This window comes from Thermobia domestica, chromosome 9, assembly GCF_964235325.1.
Source record: "Thermobia domestica chromosome 9, izTheDome1.hap1.1, whole genome shotgun sequence".
NCBI classification, from domain to species: Eukaryota; Metazoa; Arthropoda; class Insecta; order Zygentoma; family Lepismatidae; genus Thermobia; species Thermobia domestica.
In genome coordinates, this window is record NC_137462.1 from 245,284,708 (window position 1) to 245,303,676 (window position 18,969).

General features: G+C 36.1%; 1 protein-coding gene across 6 annotated transcripts in view; it reads right to left on the minus strand.

The window, feature by feature from the left end:
- Window positions 1-13,162, minus strand: part of LOC145660644 (uncharacterized) — a 197,338-nt gene extending 184,176 nt beyond the window's left edge. For 4 of the 6 annotated variants that reach the window (XM_081725944.1, XM_081725941.1, XM_081725943.1 and 1 more), the window contains exon 1: window positions 12,417-13,159. In XM_081725944.1, the coding sequence (XP_081582070.1) occupies window positions 12,417-12,977 (561 nt within the window). In that variant the 5' untranslated portion in view covers window positions 12,978-13,159. Of the gene's footprint in view, window positions 1-12,416 lie in introns of all 6 variants that reach the window. The other 2 variants (XM_081725940.1, XM_081725942.1) reach the window with 2 other exon arrangements.
- Window positions 13,163-18,969: the final 5,807 nt, after the last annotated feature.

The following is an 18,969-nucleotide window of genomic DNA, read 5'->3' on the forward strand; positions in this document are numbered from 1 at the left end:
TACCAAATTCCCCCGCCCGGGGCCCCGCATATTACTAAGGCCGCCTCTGTATATTGGTGTGAAAAGTGAGTTGCCTCACAGGGTCGGCTTTAAGATTTGAATTTTGGTTAGCCCCGCTCCCTTGCTTATGGATACATATACATATTTGATTGATAATGACAGCAGAAAATTACTTTTACAGCCGTGGTTGATGCTATTTGTTAAACAATTATCTACCATTAATATAAATAGTGAAAAATATATTTATTCTTATTGTATCTTTTAGCGTTTATATACTTTCCAAAACTTTTGGGTAGGCCCGTGCCTACCCGGCCCACCCACTAAAGCCGCCATTGTTGCCTCACTTCGAACTCCAGTTTTTAAAACCAACGCGCTCAACTCACGTTCATTTTTTTAAAGTACACTCAACATAAGGAAAACACGCTCTGAAGATTTAAACTAAAAATATTTACAATGATGCAGATTGAGAACTATCCGGATTTGAATTGGAAATATTGCGGTAAAATACTCGTATATAACTTTACAAAGAAAGAACGATGCTTAATAAAATTCATTTATAACATCTTCAAATTTCTACTATGGTAGAACGTGTCCTCCATTTGTGCCTCCATAAAAGAAGCACTCTATCCACATATCTTAGTATCCCGACGCCAAATAAGCATTTGTCTGAAGTACTTTAACTCTGAGTGACTTCGAATAGTACCTGTTCCTGTGCATTCGGCGCATTTGCATTATGCCACTCGTTTGCTTTAGCTCCCTCAGCCCCTGCATCTCCGTGTGCATTATGAAACAAATATCCTTATCCAGCATGTTTAGCGAAATGACAAACTGTTAACAGAATAAGTGTATTTAAAGCATCAAGAGATTTGCTTTCCAGCCATATTTTGTATAGTAGGTAGTTCTTAACCTGCACGAAAAGACTAAATCCTTCTACATTATTCAATGTTTCAAGTACCAGAATAAATGCTTTAAAATTGGTCAATCCATATGAAGTTGCTTGGCATCAATAAGAGTTGCTTCAGCATTTTTAACTTTATTTTTTTTTTCTTAAATACGCTATTACCATATACAGTACGGTCCTGAAGTCGTCACCCCCTCTCTTTTGTTTGTAAGCATGTATATTCTACTCCATCTCCTGTTCAGATGGCTCACACCTCTTTTTTAGGTATGCACAATAATTCTCCATTTCTTTTTTTTTTTTTTCAGATAGCTGATGCAAGTAACTATAAGGTGGAAGACCGTTCTGGCAAATGCATGGAGTTATGAACGTTCATATACCGGGAAAACCATGAAAAATATGCAATGAGATTTTGGAACACAATTCAATAAAGCAGCTCCACCGAAACGAACGATATTGTGATGGTAAGAGAAACTCTTGCGAACTGGATCTATTTTAGATAGGAAAAAATGAAATGAAATGAAATTTTTGAGTTTTACGTCCCACGGTTATGCCGGTTAGGCTAAAGGAGACGGTGATGATGAGAGATGAATGAAATGGTGGAATGAAGAAAGTGGGAGGAAACGGGAAAACTCCGAGAAAACCCATGCACACGTTTCCACCACAGATAGGAAAAAGGTTAGGTCGACCATCAACAAGACAAGAAACATGTACAGCAGTGGCAGACTCTGTGATGAGATCTCAAAATAAAATAAAATACCAGTAAATTAATAAAATAAAATAATTGCGGAAAATATTCTGTGAACTTCGAGTTCCAAAATAGACTATGCTGACACGCATGAAAAAAGATCTTGAATTAAAATATTTTAGGCCATCATGAGTAAATAAGTGATGAAGACATGAGACAAAGACAAGAAGCTTAATCAAATTTACTGAATGTGTTTGTTTTTTCCTAAAGCAAGGAAAACTCGTATTCAGTGTTCGAAGTGGAAAAACAGCAGAGGCAGTATGTTTTGTTACGATTTTGACTCGACATACCTGATATCTAAATGTTGAAATACAGTTAGGATATGTTGCTTAAAAGATTGCATTTCTATTTAAATAATGACTGAAAACCATTGGAAAGATTATCTCTACTTACGGGGGGAGGACATGGAGAGACTTTGACCCCCGTCAACAACGTTTTGAAAAAATATAAATAATATCCCCTTATGTTGTAATATAGAGAATTATACATGAAAATGCTCAAAAACCGAGCTTTTATATTAACAATTTCCTGCGGAAAAATTCATAGATCCCCCACTCGACTGATCCATGTTCCAAACTCCCGGAGAATCCGCCCTCACATCAGACAACATCTAAATCCGCTTATGCTCAAACCACATTTATATGAAGAAAAGCAAGAAGGCACACACATACGTAAGAAAGAAATCAAATATAGCACATCAAAATTTAAACTAGATGAGCTTCTTTGAAGATACATCGTTTTGAAAAACAAAATGTAGGAAAAGGATAAAAATGTCGGTCATCAACTTAGAAATTATTTTTACATAAGAAATAAAATCCTTTTTACGTGCAAAAGCTATTCGTCAATTATTGTGTATAAAAATGGGATTTATTAAAGGTACTTAGCATCTACTCTCCAGTGACAGTGTCTTGATCACTGAAAAACCAGAGGCGCTATGGCATACCACCCCATACCATCTCACTTCGACCAATCCTCGTATTATTATGAATAGTTACAGCACAATCCCCCACATGTCCAGTACGAACCTCATAGGGCCGTTTTTTTTTTTTTTTTTTTTTTTGACGGTACAATCAATTAACATTCTTACCTCCAAATGTTGCGGGATTGGTTTATATCAGAGCCCCAAAGACTTAACGTTATTGCTGACAATTCAAATATTATACTGTATTACTAACAGGAACCCAGAGCGACAATTTGAAGTTAACCTACAGCATTAACATACAAAGAAATGAATTGTGAAGATAAATCCTACAGATAAATATAATATATTGCAGTACTCCTTAACCATATAAATCACTACGAAGGTAAATGCACAATTTATTCAGTAAAATACTGCAAATAATGTATTAGAAAAAATATCAATAGTAAACTTTCTCTTACCCAAACTCAACAGAAATTTTGTCGGATCTAGCACGAAATTTGTATAAATTTTACATGAATTAAAATTATATAGAATCACAATATAAACTATTATAATGTATAACTAGTAAAAAATAAATAAACTGAAAGATTAGCAAAGTCTACAACAAAATGAACGAAAGAAGATCAGAAATGTAAAACCAAAGTGGTGTTTCCGTTCATTACTGCACACATTACTGAATATTTCCTAAAACATACCGACTGGATATATTATTTCATATCAGATATTTTAAAAAAAAATGAACATTAAAATTTATTTTGAAAAATTCTCACCTTTAAACGAAATTACCAATAGAGAATAAAATATATATAACTTGTTTTTTTCTTTCACCTCAGATATAATATGGACCCCGTTTGGTCTAATGGCTAACACGCTTGCCTTTCGTGCACGTGATCCCGGATTCGATTCCCGGTAGGGTTACAGTTGAGCGACTAAATGGTTCGGATTCCACTATGATCAATAGGTCCACGTCTCCTTTAGCCGTTCTGGCACAAACGTAGGACGTTAAACAAACAAATATCATATGTATAATATATAAATGTTTATTAAAAATATAATATAGCCTATATGCCGGTACACATCTTTTACGATTGTGGTTGTGCCCTTTTGTTTAAGTTAAAAATTTTAAGAAAGGAATTAAAAAAAAAAACTTTTTGGAGTTCGTTCATCTTTCTTGATTTTGTTTGCGATTCAGATACATCCAAGGAGTTCATCTTGGCTCTTGACTTTTAGGAATACCCACAAGTTGAAAATAATTACGAGCAAACACCACGACGGGCGGAAACCACACAACGGCCTTAGTCACCTTGCAGTCCATCTCTGTGAAAGTTATAGCACAAACTCAAATATACGCCCTGTCTTGTTCCTGGCAAATCTGACGATGACACGATCGTAATCTACGTTTGCCTCGGTGCGTATATAGTTGTGCCAGGTCGCTAAGTCGATCTGCACCCATCCGGGACCGTAGCCGCCTTCAACCTTTTTAGTGTTGAAATGTTCTTTCGGCTGACGCTCTGTATAGGGTATCCGGTACGAATATACCTCTTTTGCAGTGGTATAAATTGAGTATGTAAAGAAAAAAAAGCATTAGACCAGACTAGGAATAGGGGATTGGAAATTGGCTCTATAAGGTAATTTCTTAAATGCAGTTGTTAGAAACAAAGTACAATTATAGCTCTGCTTACAACAACAATAAAACTATATTATACTAGCCTTCGCCTCCAGACCCCCAATTTGCTCTCATACGGCCTGACACAGTATAGCAAATGCTCCTACGTGCTACTGTGGCACAATATTTCGCGTTCTTCCTCCTCTCTCTTTCATATAGCATTGGATTGAGCTAAAACTCCGTCACGAAATTCAAACACCTCGTAAGGCATTTTAGTGAACCACCCCCACCTCTTTTCCTTCCCTTCTACGTTAAGTGGCAAAAAACGCTTAAATGCCGGTACATATTTAATTATTTTAAATGAACAATTAAACTACCAACTTTCATATCTCTAACCGTAAAGGATCCCAAGATATAAGCATGTTATAATAATAATAATAATAATAATAATAATAATAATAATAATAATAATAATAATAATAATAATAATAATAATTTCCAACCTTTTCTTTCCTTCTAGGTAAAATATCAAAAACGCTTAAAAACGTATTGATTTATTTTGAGTGAGAAGTCCGTACACCAAATTTCATCACCTTCTAACCTTCGAAGATTCTTAGATATTGATATCTTATTTTAATAATTGCAATTCGCGCCCCCTTCTCTTCCCCTCCATTTTTTCCCATTTTACTAAAGTATCAAAAAACGCCAAATTATTTAAAATGAGAAATCCAAATACCAAATTTCAAGTCTTCATCCTTAAGGGATTCGGAGAGATGGCCACCCCCTTTCCATTCTTTGAATTTCCAAGAAATTCTTCCTTAGTGATACTCTACGTTATAAATCTTATCTACTGTCCGAATTCTAATTTCTAGCTTGAGCGGTTTGACCTGTGCGATCAGTTATTCACTCAGGACTTAGTTTTCAAGAAAAGATGAAATGCCATTAAAAGTCACAATAAATCCCTGGTCCCTTCCTAATGTTTCCGTGTTTGAACCCCAAAAGTCACGGCTCTCTTTATTGATCTAGTAGCTAGCGAACGTACCTTCGATCTTTGATGCATGAGGTTCTGTGGTTTGATTCACGGTGAGCATCGAATGCACTACAGTGGTTCAGATCCAACTTTAAACTCTAGTTCTCGTTCTGTAAAGCATCGTATTTGACAAACGACGTAAATACATATCAATCAATCAACCAACCGAAAAGTCTCACGTCAGATTCAGAGAGCTTTTCGGTAAGGAGTGCTGAAAATTCTATATTTCCCTTTATTCAAGGTAAAAGTACGGTACTTGAAGTTTCAGGATCCGAATTCCATTTCCATATCCCTTTTTTTAGGACACATTTTTAAAATATATCTTTTTAGTCCAAAGAGTGAGGCGTCTTACCAGGCACGTAGCCAGGGGGGTTTCGGGGGTCCGGACCCCCCCTTCGAGACCAGAAATGAAAAAAAATAAGGAAGGATGAAAAAAATGAAATGAGAAAAAAAGAAGGATCAGCGTTAAAAATAAAAAGCTACACGAAGCTTTTGGTTACTCTTTTTTATGAGAAGATTTGTATTACAGTAGGACGTCGATAATCCGAACTTGGTCCCTAGAAGCTTTTTACATTTTGTCTTAGTGCTAGCGATAAACAAACAATAGGGTTGCCCGTCGGCGTTGTGTGAAATCCGTGTTTTTACAAAAGCTCATTAATATGCAATTGTTTGTCATGCATATTTTTATTTTTATTTTCCCTTAGGCCTAAACAGGTTAAGTTTTAAGTGTGAGTTACAAGAACTGTGTAATTTAGTGTACGAGCAGGTTCTTCAGAAACATTAAAAGTAAGTAGCCTTACGTACGGTATTGTAATTACTGTATGTACTGTATAACCACTGTATCGATAAAAGAGCATACCGAACAGTATTTTTAAGCCTAAATAGCATTTTCTTGGTTATTTTAGAAAATCCGAACAATTTGAAAATCCAAACAACTTGTGGTTCCAATTAGCTCGGATTTTCGACTTCTTACTGTACTTGCAACACATGGTGGCGAGGTGAGCGAGATATCCTGGAAGAGTCAGGGAATTTGAAATTTCTAGAAAAGTTACGGAATTCTCAGAATTTCTGCTACTAGTCAGGGAAATTTCAAGCTTCCGAAAGCATAGTGCCGTTGTGTAACTGCGTGGACATTTTTTAACGTTATCTTTCTTCATCGCATCCTTGCAGTATCAAACATGTTATTTCAAAAACAATTTTCTACTCATCCTTTAAACTGTCATTTGGAACCGACAGTAGTTGATGGAATAATAAAAACAAAAATTTATGTAAACTTCTGTTAGCATTTGATTCAACAGGGAAAGGAACGCAGATATTGTAAAATATTTTGCAAGACATTATTGAGTATGCACGTTTTATAATAGCGAATATGCACTTTTTATACGAGTTGAGGTCATAATGAAAAGAAAATAGTTATATTTGAATAAACAAAGGAAGGACGTAAATATAAAATCTTTTTCAAGACTTTTTTTTTAAATTATTTTACTCGAGATTTCTTCATAGTTTGTCATTAAAATACTTACCAACATATCCTCATTTTATTGTCGTAACAAACGAATATATGTTGATAGTAAAGTAGTTTAGATTGATCAAGCTCCTGGGCCTTCAGAATTTCATGTCACCCCCACCCCTACCGTTAAGAAATCCTGGTTAAACGAACCAATATATGTTCCAGTAAAATAGTCTAAAATGATCGAGCCCCTGGTGTGATGACCACAGTATTTCATATTACGGACCCCCCCCCCCTTCACGAAATTCTGGCTGCGTGCCTGCGTCTTACCCTCCTTCCTACAGCTGTTCGTCCAACGAATGAAACATATTCTCGCTCCTTTGGGGCTTATGGTGACCGCCTCAAGGAACTAGGGACAGAAGTATTCACACTTCAAATATGTCTGTATTACGTACTATGAAGTACCACACATTTTGAATAGACTCTGATAGGTTTGTCACACAGATTGAATCGGTCGGGAAAAGACCATATTTGTATTTTCCAACGATAAATGCTGGAAGTAAAAACCAGACCTTTGGGGGCAGGCGGTCACCTCCTCCTCCTCCCCCCCCCCTTGGATCCGCCAGTGATTATAATTAATAAGAATATTTTAAACCCAACAGTTGCTACGAAATACTTTGTACCAAAGGCTATCAGTATCGTCTGAATAGATTTAGAATGTATAAGCACTCAAAATACAAGTTTTAATTCATTGCAGTGTTATCTAGAAGGATTTATCTTTGGTTTTCGCATTAAACTATACTGACACTCCATAATCCGACAAAATCATTAATTTGGCACGGCCGTGGTCCCGAATGTGCCAGATTAAAGAGCTCCTATTTTATTGAACAGGAAACCTTCATCTTGGCAGATATAAGAAATGTATCAGATTTAAAGGCATAATAATAGCAATGTTCAAAAATTAAATTTCTTTCAGTTTATCTCTCTACTCTTCTGCACAAAATCTCCACTGATACTACACCTACAGGTTTGGCACAGGTGAATTTACGGGAAGAGGAATCACCATCACCAGAGTTACCATGCGTCCTCTGTTTTAGTGGTACTGACTGCTGCTTCAACATTAACATTCATATTTTACGTATATATATACAAACAAATAAATGTATGAGTCGGTCATTGCTAAAGGGGATATGTTCCATTTGAAAATTGCATATATCCAATTTTAACAATGGTCAACTCATATGTATTTGTAAGCAATTGTCATTGTTAATATTGTTCCACAGAATACGTCGCGCGAAGGAAAGAAATTTATGATAATATTCACGTAATTGGTATTCTAAAAATTTAGTTGTATAAACTGTTCTTACTATGCCATCAAGAGATCTGTCGAAAATTAAAAATATTTTTATGAAATCTACAAATGTCATCTTATTGAAAGTCTGGTATATAGTAACCCTAAACTTCACGAACATTAGCGGTATCCACAGGTTCCACTCATGAGAATACTTGTGTGGACAATTATTCTTCATTGAAAATGATAAATTCAGGGGGCAAAAAGGGTACATATGATCGGGAGAATGGTAACTTTTGGGCAGATGGACACCCCCGCGAATAAAACTGTAGAACTATTATCAACATATAAAAGCGGATGTTTGTTTTATCTCATCACGCAATAATTACTGAATCAAGTAAAAGTGGCATGAATCCCAACCTTTAGGCCTCTTTAGAATCTTACAATATTGCATTGACAATTTTCACCGTGAGAGTTCGAAGGGGTCACATGTTCCATACTTGTTGGGGTCGCTAAGATGTATAGGGACACTCCCATTGACATTTACGTCAAAATGCATTCCCCATCATAATAAGAATGAGACATAGGGGTGAGAAGAGGTGTAAAAATAACCGAAAACGACAGATATTAATGTGCAATCCATAGTTTACAAGGTCTCTGAAATAAATAGTGACATTTTCGATGCCGTTTAATCCATTGGCGCAGACTTACGAAAAAGCTCTGTATGATGTTGCATACGATTTAGCAGGGTTGATTGGTTTAAACCAGCTATTTTTTTCAAAAAAACCAACTGGTTTAAACAAAAAAAAAAAAAAAACGAAAAAAGCTTTAAATTGTGTGAACTTAATGGTGACGTTTCCACATATCAAACCATCCGCATTACGTTTATCTACTTTTCACCTTTTAATCAAGGGGTCCCGTGTTCAATTCTCGGTCGAACCACAACCCATCTTCCAAGTGTAAGCCAAGTAGCGATTCGAGGTGTCTCTTTAAACGAAAGTCTTCTCCGTGATAACCTTGGTATTTCATAAGGACGTTAAGCCTAAATATATGAAATTAAACCAAATTATATATTTCTACTTGAATGAATGTCTATTGTTTTATAAAGAAGCCAAGCTTGCCTCTTATTGATAGAAATTGGCAAAATTTATCAACTGCCTACGTAGCTTTCAACATCAACTTGGATTTGACTTTGTTTTAATTTTATTGAATGATATCTACATACCAAACTTGTAAATTAATACCTCAGTTTAGCGTAGTGATTATGATATGTTGACCTTAAAATTTTACATACAAATACATTTAAAGTAACAACAAGATTTTCTCAATGGCTAAGGCGTGAGTTTCCCAATTTACATATAATTCTACTTGTGTAACTGTTTATCCTTTTGTTCTTTTGAAATGACTCTTGACAATTATAATACGTACGCCTATGTAAAGATCAGTACAACGTATTTTTATCAGGAGTCCCTTCGTGAGTGAGTCGGCAATCACATTTGTGACCAATTAGTCCCGGTTTCGTATCCAAATGGACAATTTCTCTTGGATGTAAGTCGAGAAGCGGTTTGGATTCTGCTTTAAGCTTATGCGACCCCTTCCAGCATAACCTTGTTGCTGCATAATAACACCAAGGCGAAACAAACTAATTTCTGTCCATATCTAATATAAATCTATCTATTAAAATGCTACATTATAAACAAAAGCGCCTGAGCTCCAACTTATAACATTGGATTTCAAACCTTTGAATTACGATTATTTGTGATTTCACGTTTAACAGAGACTAATGTTTTACATTAGGTGTACTTTAATTAAATTATTTAGACCTTTTTCATAAAGTTTATTGTTTAAATTATGTTCAAAGTCTTTGTATTTTAATAAGAATTTTCCAAAATCAATGCAAATGAATTGTGCTGCCATCTTTGGAGTTGTTTTAAACTATACGTTTGTGGACATTTATACGTTTCTGGCCAATCCTTTCGACAATGAGATCTCGGAAACTACAGGCTCTAGAAAGATGATGTTTTCACTCATCGATTGCAAATTTTATGTAGATTGTCCATTACTAATTGAATATTTAAAAAACATGGCCACTATTTCTTTATTATATTTTTACGGGTACACTGGAAGTGTTGAAATTAAAAAACAACTAAAGCATCATATCCTACGCATTATACATTCGAACTCCACATAATTGTATACAGGGATTGCATACCTCTCAGGCGTTTGTTTCATGACCAAATTATAATGAAAAACGAAGGATAACTATTTCCTCTAAGAGGAATATTTATTGTTTGCAGTGTTTTGCCCAATGAACACCATATATCACTGACATTATAATTAATTGTGTGTGTAATGTATTTGCTTATTACATAATGCATGCAAGAAGAAAGAAAACACTGATCATACATGAATTAGAAACTCCAACCAGAAGTAGGCTCAAATCTTGCAAACAATGCGAGATATTGAAAAAGTAATAGAAAAAAATCTCCCCTTTATGGTATCTCTTGCCAATTTTTATCAAGACGTCTTTCACTTGTGTCTGTAAAGGAACATGTACAGATGTGAGGAATAAAAAGGAGATTCATGATCATATGTGAATGATGCACTGTGTAGAGAGCGCAGGTTCAGCTAGTACACAGAGTAAATTATTTAAACCAAAAAAACTGGTTTAAACCACAAAAACCGGGTTTAAACAAAAAAAAAACTGTTTTTTTTGTTTTTGTTTTTGTTTTTTCAACAAAAACCATGGTTTTTACGAACCCTGCGATTGAGTCATATACAAAAACATGTTTCACAGTAGTTCACCATTTATGTTCACACAAACATTACAGAAATATTCTTCAAGTTTCCAGTACGATGATATGACATAATGTGCATTGTGCCTTTTTTTCTGAAAAAAAAAATAGTAAAAAAATAAACTGCCTGAATGTATTTCAATTTCCAGAAAACGTATGCGCTAATGGGATGAGTCCAAATTCACCCCCATCGGTATAAGGGTGAAGTGGAAATGGGTGGCAGGTAAAAATAATGAAAACGACCTATATTAACGTAATATAATAGTAAACTCATACTGTAACATAAAATTAATTGCTGCCCGTACTATCCTATTTTAGGAGGGCATACTGGCATCAATGAAATATAGCTTTCAGTTAGCAAGGAATGTTCTCTTATTGCCTTAGAAAGTGTTTAAGAGAGGAGCTGAATAATTACTGCTGTATGACTTTAAAAGGGCTGGGTATAAATTCAGCGTGTGCGCATATGGCATTTAAAAAAAAAGAAATACCTTTACATGAAACATGAACTTAAAACACAAATCAACTTGTGATAGGTAGCCACTAAAGAAGCACGAATGCTATCTAATCGAGTCAGGGAGGGGTGTAGCAAGGGGGCCCGCGTAATAACTAAGGGGTGCGTTCGTACGGAGCAGGCGCTTTAGCGACTATGCATAAACTAGGATAGTGGAGAATCACTTCATATGTTATAAAAGCATATACCTTGTGGCACAACTTTGTGGTACTTCTATGATTACTGTCTTTATACACTGCCTTCACATACGAATTCACGTCATTATGTCTCCCTTATGGAGCACTACGCATGAAAGACACACTTTGCACTTTGCATTTCGTACTTCTACCTTACTATACATGTGAGAGGTAAGATCCCGATATATTTTGATTACCTTTACAATCCTATTGTGAAATCAATTAACATATTTCTTTTGTAGGTTTCACAAATTTATCCCCCCCCCCTTAAAAAAGGAATGTAGGTCTACCATTGCCAAAATACTATATGCCATTCCTTAAATCATGGCAATGCAATCATTAAACTGGCCAAATTTTACTCTTGGAAATGTATTCAATAACTCAACGTATTAGAAAAGGTTCATTTCCTTTAAAAGGGGGGAAGGGGGGATTTCATTAGAACAACAGAACTAAACCCATCATGTGATTGAAAGTATGGTTATTGATTCGTAAGATCAGGGTGTGTGGTAATTCGGGGAGTAGATCGGGTAGTGTAGTAGTTAGTGTACGGACACAGATATCCGGCTGAACCCATTATTATTACTAATTTGCAACAATCAACCTAAACACGATCAACTTATTCACCGTTTCTAACATGAACATTACGTATACCGCACACAATGATTTTGAACAGTAACGGGTTAACTCTACTTGCGAGGGGCCAATACAATCCATGAAAGTAAATAGAATGTGATGTAACCTAACCTACCCCACCCTAACCAAACTTAAACTACGTTTATCGAAAAGGTATGGATTCTTAGGAAAAACTTCTGGCCCCCAAAATTAGAATTTATTCAAAACAGTCATTGGAACACAAAAGTGTCTGAATTTGTGTCTTATCCTTATACCTGTTGACAAAACTAAGTACACATACCGTATATTTGAACTTACAGTGCAAGGCACATTATATATAAAACATCAAACTTTCGTAATTTCATAATAATACTTACATCTGCCACAGATTTCTTTGTAGACACATTTAACGTTTGTATCCAAACATTCAAAATGTCATTCACAACAGAAATGTCAGAATACAACCAACCAAACACTTCATTCACCCACTTCACACTTTCACTTTCCGGACCAGTTGCAATTGGAGGTGATACCAACGTCGGAGATTTTGAGGGACGCGCCGGGCTACCAGATGATTTTCTGGATAATCTCTTGCGAGCCGGTGGTGTGGGTGTAACGGCAGTAGAGGATCGGGATTCCTTAGCTTCGACAGTTTCTTCACTGACAGAAGCAGGAGGTACTTTTTCTTCAATTATTTCTTTCGTTTCCTCCGGCACCGACGAAATTAAAAATCGTCCATAAATATACCTGCCTATCGCCAAAACTATTAAACCAAATATCATCCATCCAAACATCAACATAGCCACCGTATCCATTGTTGTTTCTCCGCCGCCTTCAAAGCTACAGATCAGATCATCTATACTGTCCGCCAGGTCGGCCATATTGCTCCATCCCTCCACAAGTAAGTTCCAAATTGGTTTTAGAATGAGATCAACCATTTCTATAAATAAATCACCGGTACACTGAACGAAAATAGCATCCAAGCCCTGACAGAGATCGTGTTTCAGTACGTTCTCGCCTGGCTCGGCACTCGCGTTTTCGCTGCCAAAACAACACAAACATTGCACTACCGCGCACTCATTACGCCCACCAAACAGAGCCAACCAGCGGCAACACTGCAACAGCTGTTTGAACCATAGCTATTGAATATACAGTATCCACACACGTGAGACCAAGATCATTACACAACGTCAAGGTGGAGAAAGTGAGCATCTTTATCTGTAAAATTATGGATGAACTATGTTATCAAAGAAAATAACCAAGAAAATGGTTACAGCTCTATAACATAAGTAACAATATAAAGCTCTGTAGTGGTAAATAGAATCCATAGTTGTTATTATCAGTGCCTTGCACGCGTTATATACTGTAAATTTCTACACGTAATCTACTAGTGTCCAAAAATCTCGGCAGCGCGGCTCTAACAATCGATCATACGATTTCGGAAACAAATGAGTGGTTGTATGCGGAAACAAAAAGTCGTACTGCGGAAAATGACAACAGAAGCATGTGGGTCAAGGGTGCAGGTTCGTTAACTTTGAGTGCACCAGAAACTAATCTCAACCATTAACGGCAGTTTTAGGGGGAAAGAGGGGCTATAGTCCCTTAGCACCTCAGTGTATTTTACGGGAAACAAATAAAGTACCGTAAGGGTTAATTTGCACATCAGGGGTTACTTTGCACAAAATATGAAAAGAGTTTCACAGTCCTCTGTCGGTAAAACCATGAATTGTAAAGAGGAAGTTTCAACTGCCACCATAACATAGAACATCTAACTGTATTTTAGCTGTATTGTTGGGCAGGGCCAGATTTACCATTTTGGCGCCCCTAGGCCCAATATTTTTTTCTGGTTAAAGTTACTTTCCTAAAAACCTTTATTAAAAAATTATATCAGGCCTATATGTTAATTGCTTAAACACCACTCCACGATGCAATTTAATCATTGCAAGTTTTTTGAGAAATTTACTTGGTTCTGGGCTTAACAAAATACAATTAATGTATTAACAAAAGATTGGTAAATAACTGGTTTTGTTCAATTTAGCCATTTGGGGAAATAAATATCAATGTTGGGCAATCAATGTTGTAACGAAGTTGATTCATAATGTTGAAAAATAGTTTAACTTTACCAACAATTATTTGTTCCAATGAACTTCAAAATCAGAATGCTTTATTAGCCTGATTTTTTAAAATCAATTCAAAAAATATGTTAAGTTATGGCTATTTATTTTTATTTCTAGATATTTTTTAAATGTTTTTTTCTCTCGGCCGTGCGCCCCCTGGGAGCTTGCGCCCATAGGCCCGGGCCTACCGGCCTATTGGGAAATCCGGCCCTGTTGTTGGGTGTTAATATCAATTCTAATTACGCGGAAGGTGTGTTGTTGTAGAAGTATGGAAAGCAGTCGCTGTAAAGACAGCCAAAATTTGAAACATATCACCTACAAGAATTTCCGTCAAAGTTAAGTCAGTTTCGTAGAATACTGCTGTGTATAATGTGACTTTGATACAATAGTTGAAGATGAAATGTCAAACGTTTTAAAGTCATAGAAAAAAGTAAAAGTGGAAGAAGACGGTTTCAGCCTCTAATCGGGGTTACATTGCACAAGTCCAAAGTAAATCTTAGGTAGGAAATTATTACTACTGGAACCTCCTATTTTCTAAATTTAGGTAAATTTCCTATTTAGATAGATGCCGGAATGAATTTCTTGTTGGAAAATAAATTATGAACAGTGGCGGATCCAGAAAAATAGTTTGAGAGACTTCACTCACAAACGTTTCGTTTTTTCTAGAAATAACTATACTTTTTTGGTGGGGGAATTGAAGCTTATACGCGTAGGAATTACTAACATTAGATTTTTAAAGAAAGAAATCATGCAACTTTGATGGGCTTCAACCTGAAAATCCCAAAGCCCGCAAATCTTCCAATTATTACGATTGGGATGATATTCTTGAACATAAGGAATAAACAAGACAAATCAGTTCACGGGGATCTTTTTTCTGTTCCTGAGTTGGCATATTTGTGGGACATATGCTAAACTAATAGAATTTGGTTCCTGTGCCGGTTCCAGAAAATTCATAATTTTCTTTACAAATATTGGTAATTCATAATAAGTACCCTCATTCTAATATCAACACTTGTAAACTGTATGCAATTTTGTGTAGAAAGTAAAATGTAAAGGAAAACATCGTACAGAAACGTTATATTCGTATTTTGAACATAGTTTTTTGTATGTTGTGAAAAGTAACTCCAACTTTGGGGTTACTTTGCACCAAAGTTTATATTTCAATAACTATGGTCATACTGAATGTTTACTAATGAACTTGCACGAATGTTTTCCAAATATATCTAGCTATTATATGTTTAAAATACAGTGTTCTAAATCATTACGTTTGTAAGTTACATGCGATTTTCTTTAACATTCCTTAAATCGTGTGCAAAGTATCCCTGTCTTACGGTACATAAAAGTGCGTAAAATAACTAGTTGTGTATTTACTTTATTGCTCGTATTCACGTGTAAATATGCATTAATTTTAATTTCCATCCCAGGATATGAAAAATAAAATGAAAAAGACTAACGTAATTATGCTACATTTATGGCTTTGCCACTGGTAATCCAGACTTCTACAATTGGAAAATCACTTCAGGATAGTGGCGGTTCCAGGGGGAGGCGATCGGGGCGATCTCTCCCCCACCAGAAGAGGAAAGTTTCTTATTTTATATATATAAATAAAACCCATTCCAGAGTTTCAAGCTCTTAAAAGTAGCTCTAAGTAGCAGTATGACAACCCACCGCCCCCCAGCAGTTTGTCCTGGATCCGCCCCTACTTCGGCAGTGGCGGATAATCAAACTCACCCCTCAGAAAATAACTGGTCCGTCTAGTGTGTGTATGTGTTTGTTTTTACTTTAAATTCAAATGTGAGGTAAATAATATTACAGGGAAAATAACCACGAATTTGCTATTGCATAGACCTATATCCAATATATGTCCTTCATACAGAATTATTGAACCCTAATTTTAACCGTTCTAGTTAGCAGAAAGAAATCAAACTATTTACAAAGTAGGTTTCTCGAACTACTTTGGCTTGCTGTATATCATAGGTTGAAAGTTGTAATTGGTTGCAATTAACTTGTGGTTACACAAAAATTAATGCTCAAAACTAAATTTGGTTACGGCCATTGTCTTAATACTAAACAGCAGAACCCATTTATATTCAGCACATAATAAGTAGTGCTATTCTAATCTTTTAACAACTGGCTCTCTCTCTCTCTCTCTCTCTACCTCTTTCTATGTAAGGGAGAGGGGGTAAGAGTACGCACATAAACTTAATTTCGTTCTAGCAACATTATATTGAGAACTAAAAGAAAGTTTCATACATGAATGAAAACATTGATCCTTGGACAACAAAACGATACAACTTCTAGACCCAAGGTATTATCTGTCAGACAAGTAAATGTACGCCTATTTTTCGAGTCTGGCATTCCTGCGCTCCATCCGTGGAGAGTATGAGAATTAAATCAATCAAATGTTTACTGAGGGCCAAAAAGAAAAGTTTAATCTGAATAAGACATTGCAGAGAGGCACAAGCTGTGAATACGAATAATGCATAGTGTAAATAAAGGGCGACACCGAAAGAGAAAGCCAGAAACAGCTGTTAAACTTAGAAAAAAGAGTAAAAATTGTCGAAGTGGGAACATAAAACACAAATACAACAAATACTCCGACAACTAAACGATCACCATGCCATGATCTTGGTGTAGTGGTTAAGGTGCTGGCTTACAAATGGAAAGGACGCAAGTTCGAATCCTCGGTAAGGACATTTTAAAAATTTTTGTTAATAATACATACAACTCATGAGAGATGGTAAAAGAGGTCGTATTTAGTTTTTCGTAGCAATTATTATTGGTAATGTTTAGTACTGATAATACTTTTTGTCTTTGCGTATTGCTTTTATTCTTGTCTTCATTTCCAAAGAGAAGAATATCCGAACAAATGCCACCAAAATTCCTCATATTTTGAATGTAAGCGCCATTTGCAATTAGTGAAGAATAAAAATTGAACGTTCCGATGTAGCTGCAAAAAGTAAAAAGAAAAACATGGAAGTGGACCATACTCATGGTTACTAAAAATACAATTTCTACATGCCTTACACCTCCCGACCACGTTTCTACGTTAGCAAGTAAGAGGTTTGTGTTTAGGTTAGGTTGGTCAATACGTTTTGCAAAGGGGCCCGGTTTAGCTCTGACGCACCACAGGTGCGAGAAGGGAGAAAAACACTTTTTCTCTCTCCCTCTGTGTGTCTACTTATCTATCTATTTGTATATATATAACGCTATTTGTGAATGCCATAACCACCCTAATTTTCAGCGGATTGAGACGAAACTTGGCACAAATATTAATTGTTGAAATATCTTGATGAGTTCGTTAACCAGAATAATCAGATGAAAATGTTCAAAATGGTGGCCCTTCAAACTCTTAAAAAGTTCCAAGGGAACCAAATTTCGCCCATAAATAGGTATTCAGAAAGTTTGGACCCGATTAATCGCCTAAAGAAGGTTCACGCCCTTTCGCTACGGTCAGTTTTTTTTTTTTTTTTTTTTTTTTGCAGGAGGGGGTTATCTTCCTATTGGAACAAGATGATTGTTACTGATGATATGAAATTACACATTGAAAGTGAAGTAACTTGTGTAACGTGTTATTTGAAAGAATAATATAATAAATGTGCATTCCTCTAACACAGAGAACTCATGTATTTCGAGTTCGGGAGCCTGAATGGCGAGGAGTGTTATTTGATTTGCTTTTTAGTAACACATTGCATTGCAAATAAAGGTAGGTTGTTTGTGGCAAGGTAATATCTTAATCAATTCTTCTTCAAACGTAATGATTGTAACGCCATATCTCCCTTACAAACAAAATATTAGCAATTTATATCGAGAGAACGGGAAACTGTAGAGCGATGGGAGCAACGTTGGACAGTATGCACTCATAGTACTCAGAAAAGTAAGCGATTTCAATGCAAAATGAACGAAGAGTCATTGTCATGGGTACTCATGGGGCCACGGCAGAGCCCTCTTTAGGCAAAGTGTCAATAACTTATATCGAGAGGTGATACTGGGATGGGACCAACTTTGGACACCGTGGACCCATAAAGCGCATCGAAAAAAATAGGGGGGGACGCCAGCCAGCCTTACTTATTTCCACATAATAATATAAAATTATGTTGTCGAAATACACACACGAGTTAGCTACTAATATTTCATATTATTATTATTATTATTATCGACAGCGTCTTTTCATTACGTGTGCGTGTTTGACATGAAGCCAAAGAGAAGATCCATCATTCGTAGAAAGAATAATAGTCAGTTACTTTAACTGTGAACGACAGCGAAAAATACGAAAAGAGTGGACTACCTGAAGGCGTAGAGAAGCAATATTTTCTCTCAAATGGATAAAAAATCAAGCCGAGATTAATTCGAACTCGCATGGACGGCGCGAAAAGCCAGTGCTTTGTCCACTTTTTTTTTTTTAACTGACTCACTGAACGTGTTTCAGTAACTTACTTATTGCTAATTTTACTTGCTTCACTCGTTTAACTTGCTTTTTCTAATAACTTATAACGACAGAGACACGAACACAGAAACATCGAGAACAGTTAAAAATCATAGATTCCCTCCCGCCGGGAATCGAACCCGGAACTCCATACACCAAAGGCGCACGTGCTAGCGACTAGACCAGCGGGAAGGGCACCGCTCTCTCCCTGTGTCGTTAGGGATTACGACCACTGTCTTGCCAGCTATCACTTCTGTGGGTTGTATACTATGATCACATGTTTCTTCTCTGCTGCAAGAGTAAAACCTACATTATATGTAATACATGAGGTATTTAGACCTACATGCTCTTCATATAATGTAATAAAAGGGTCATGCTGGGAATAAG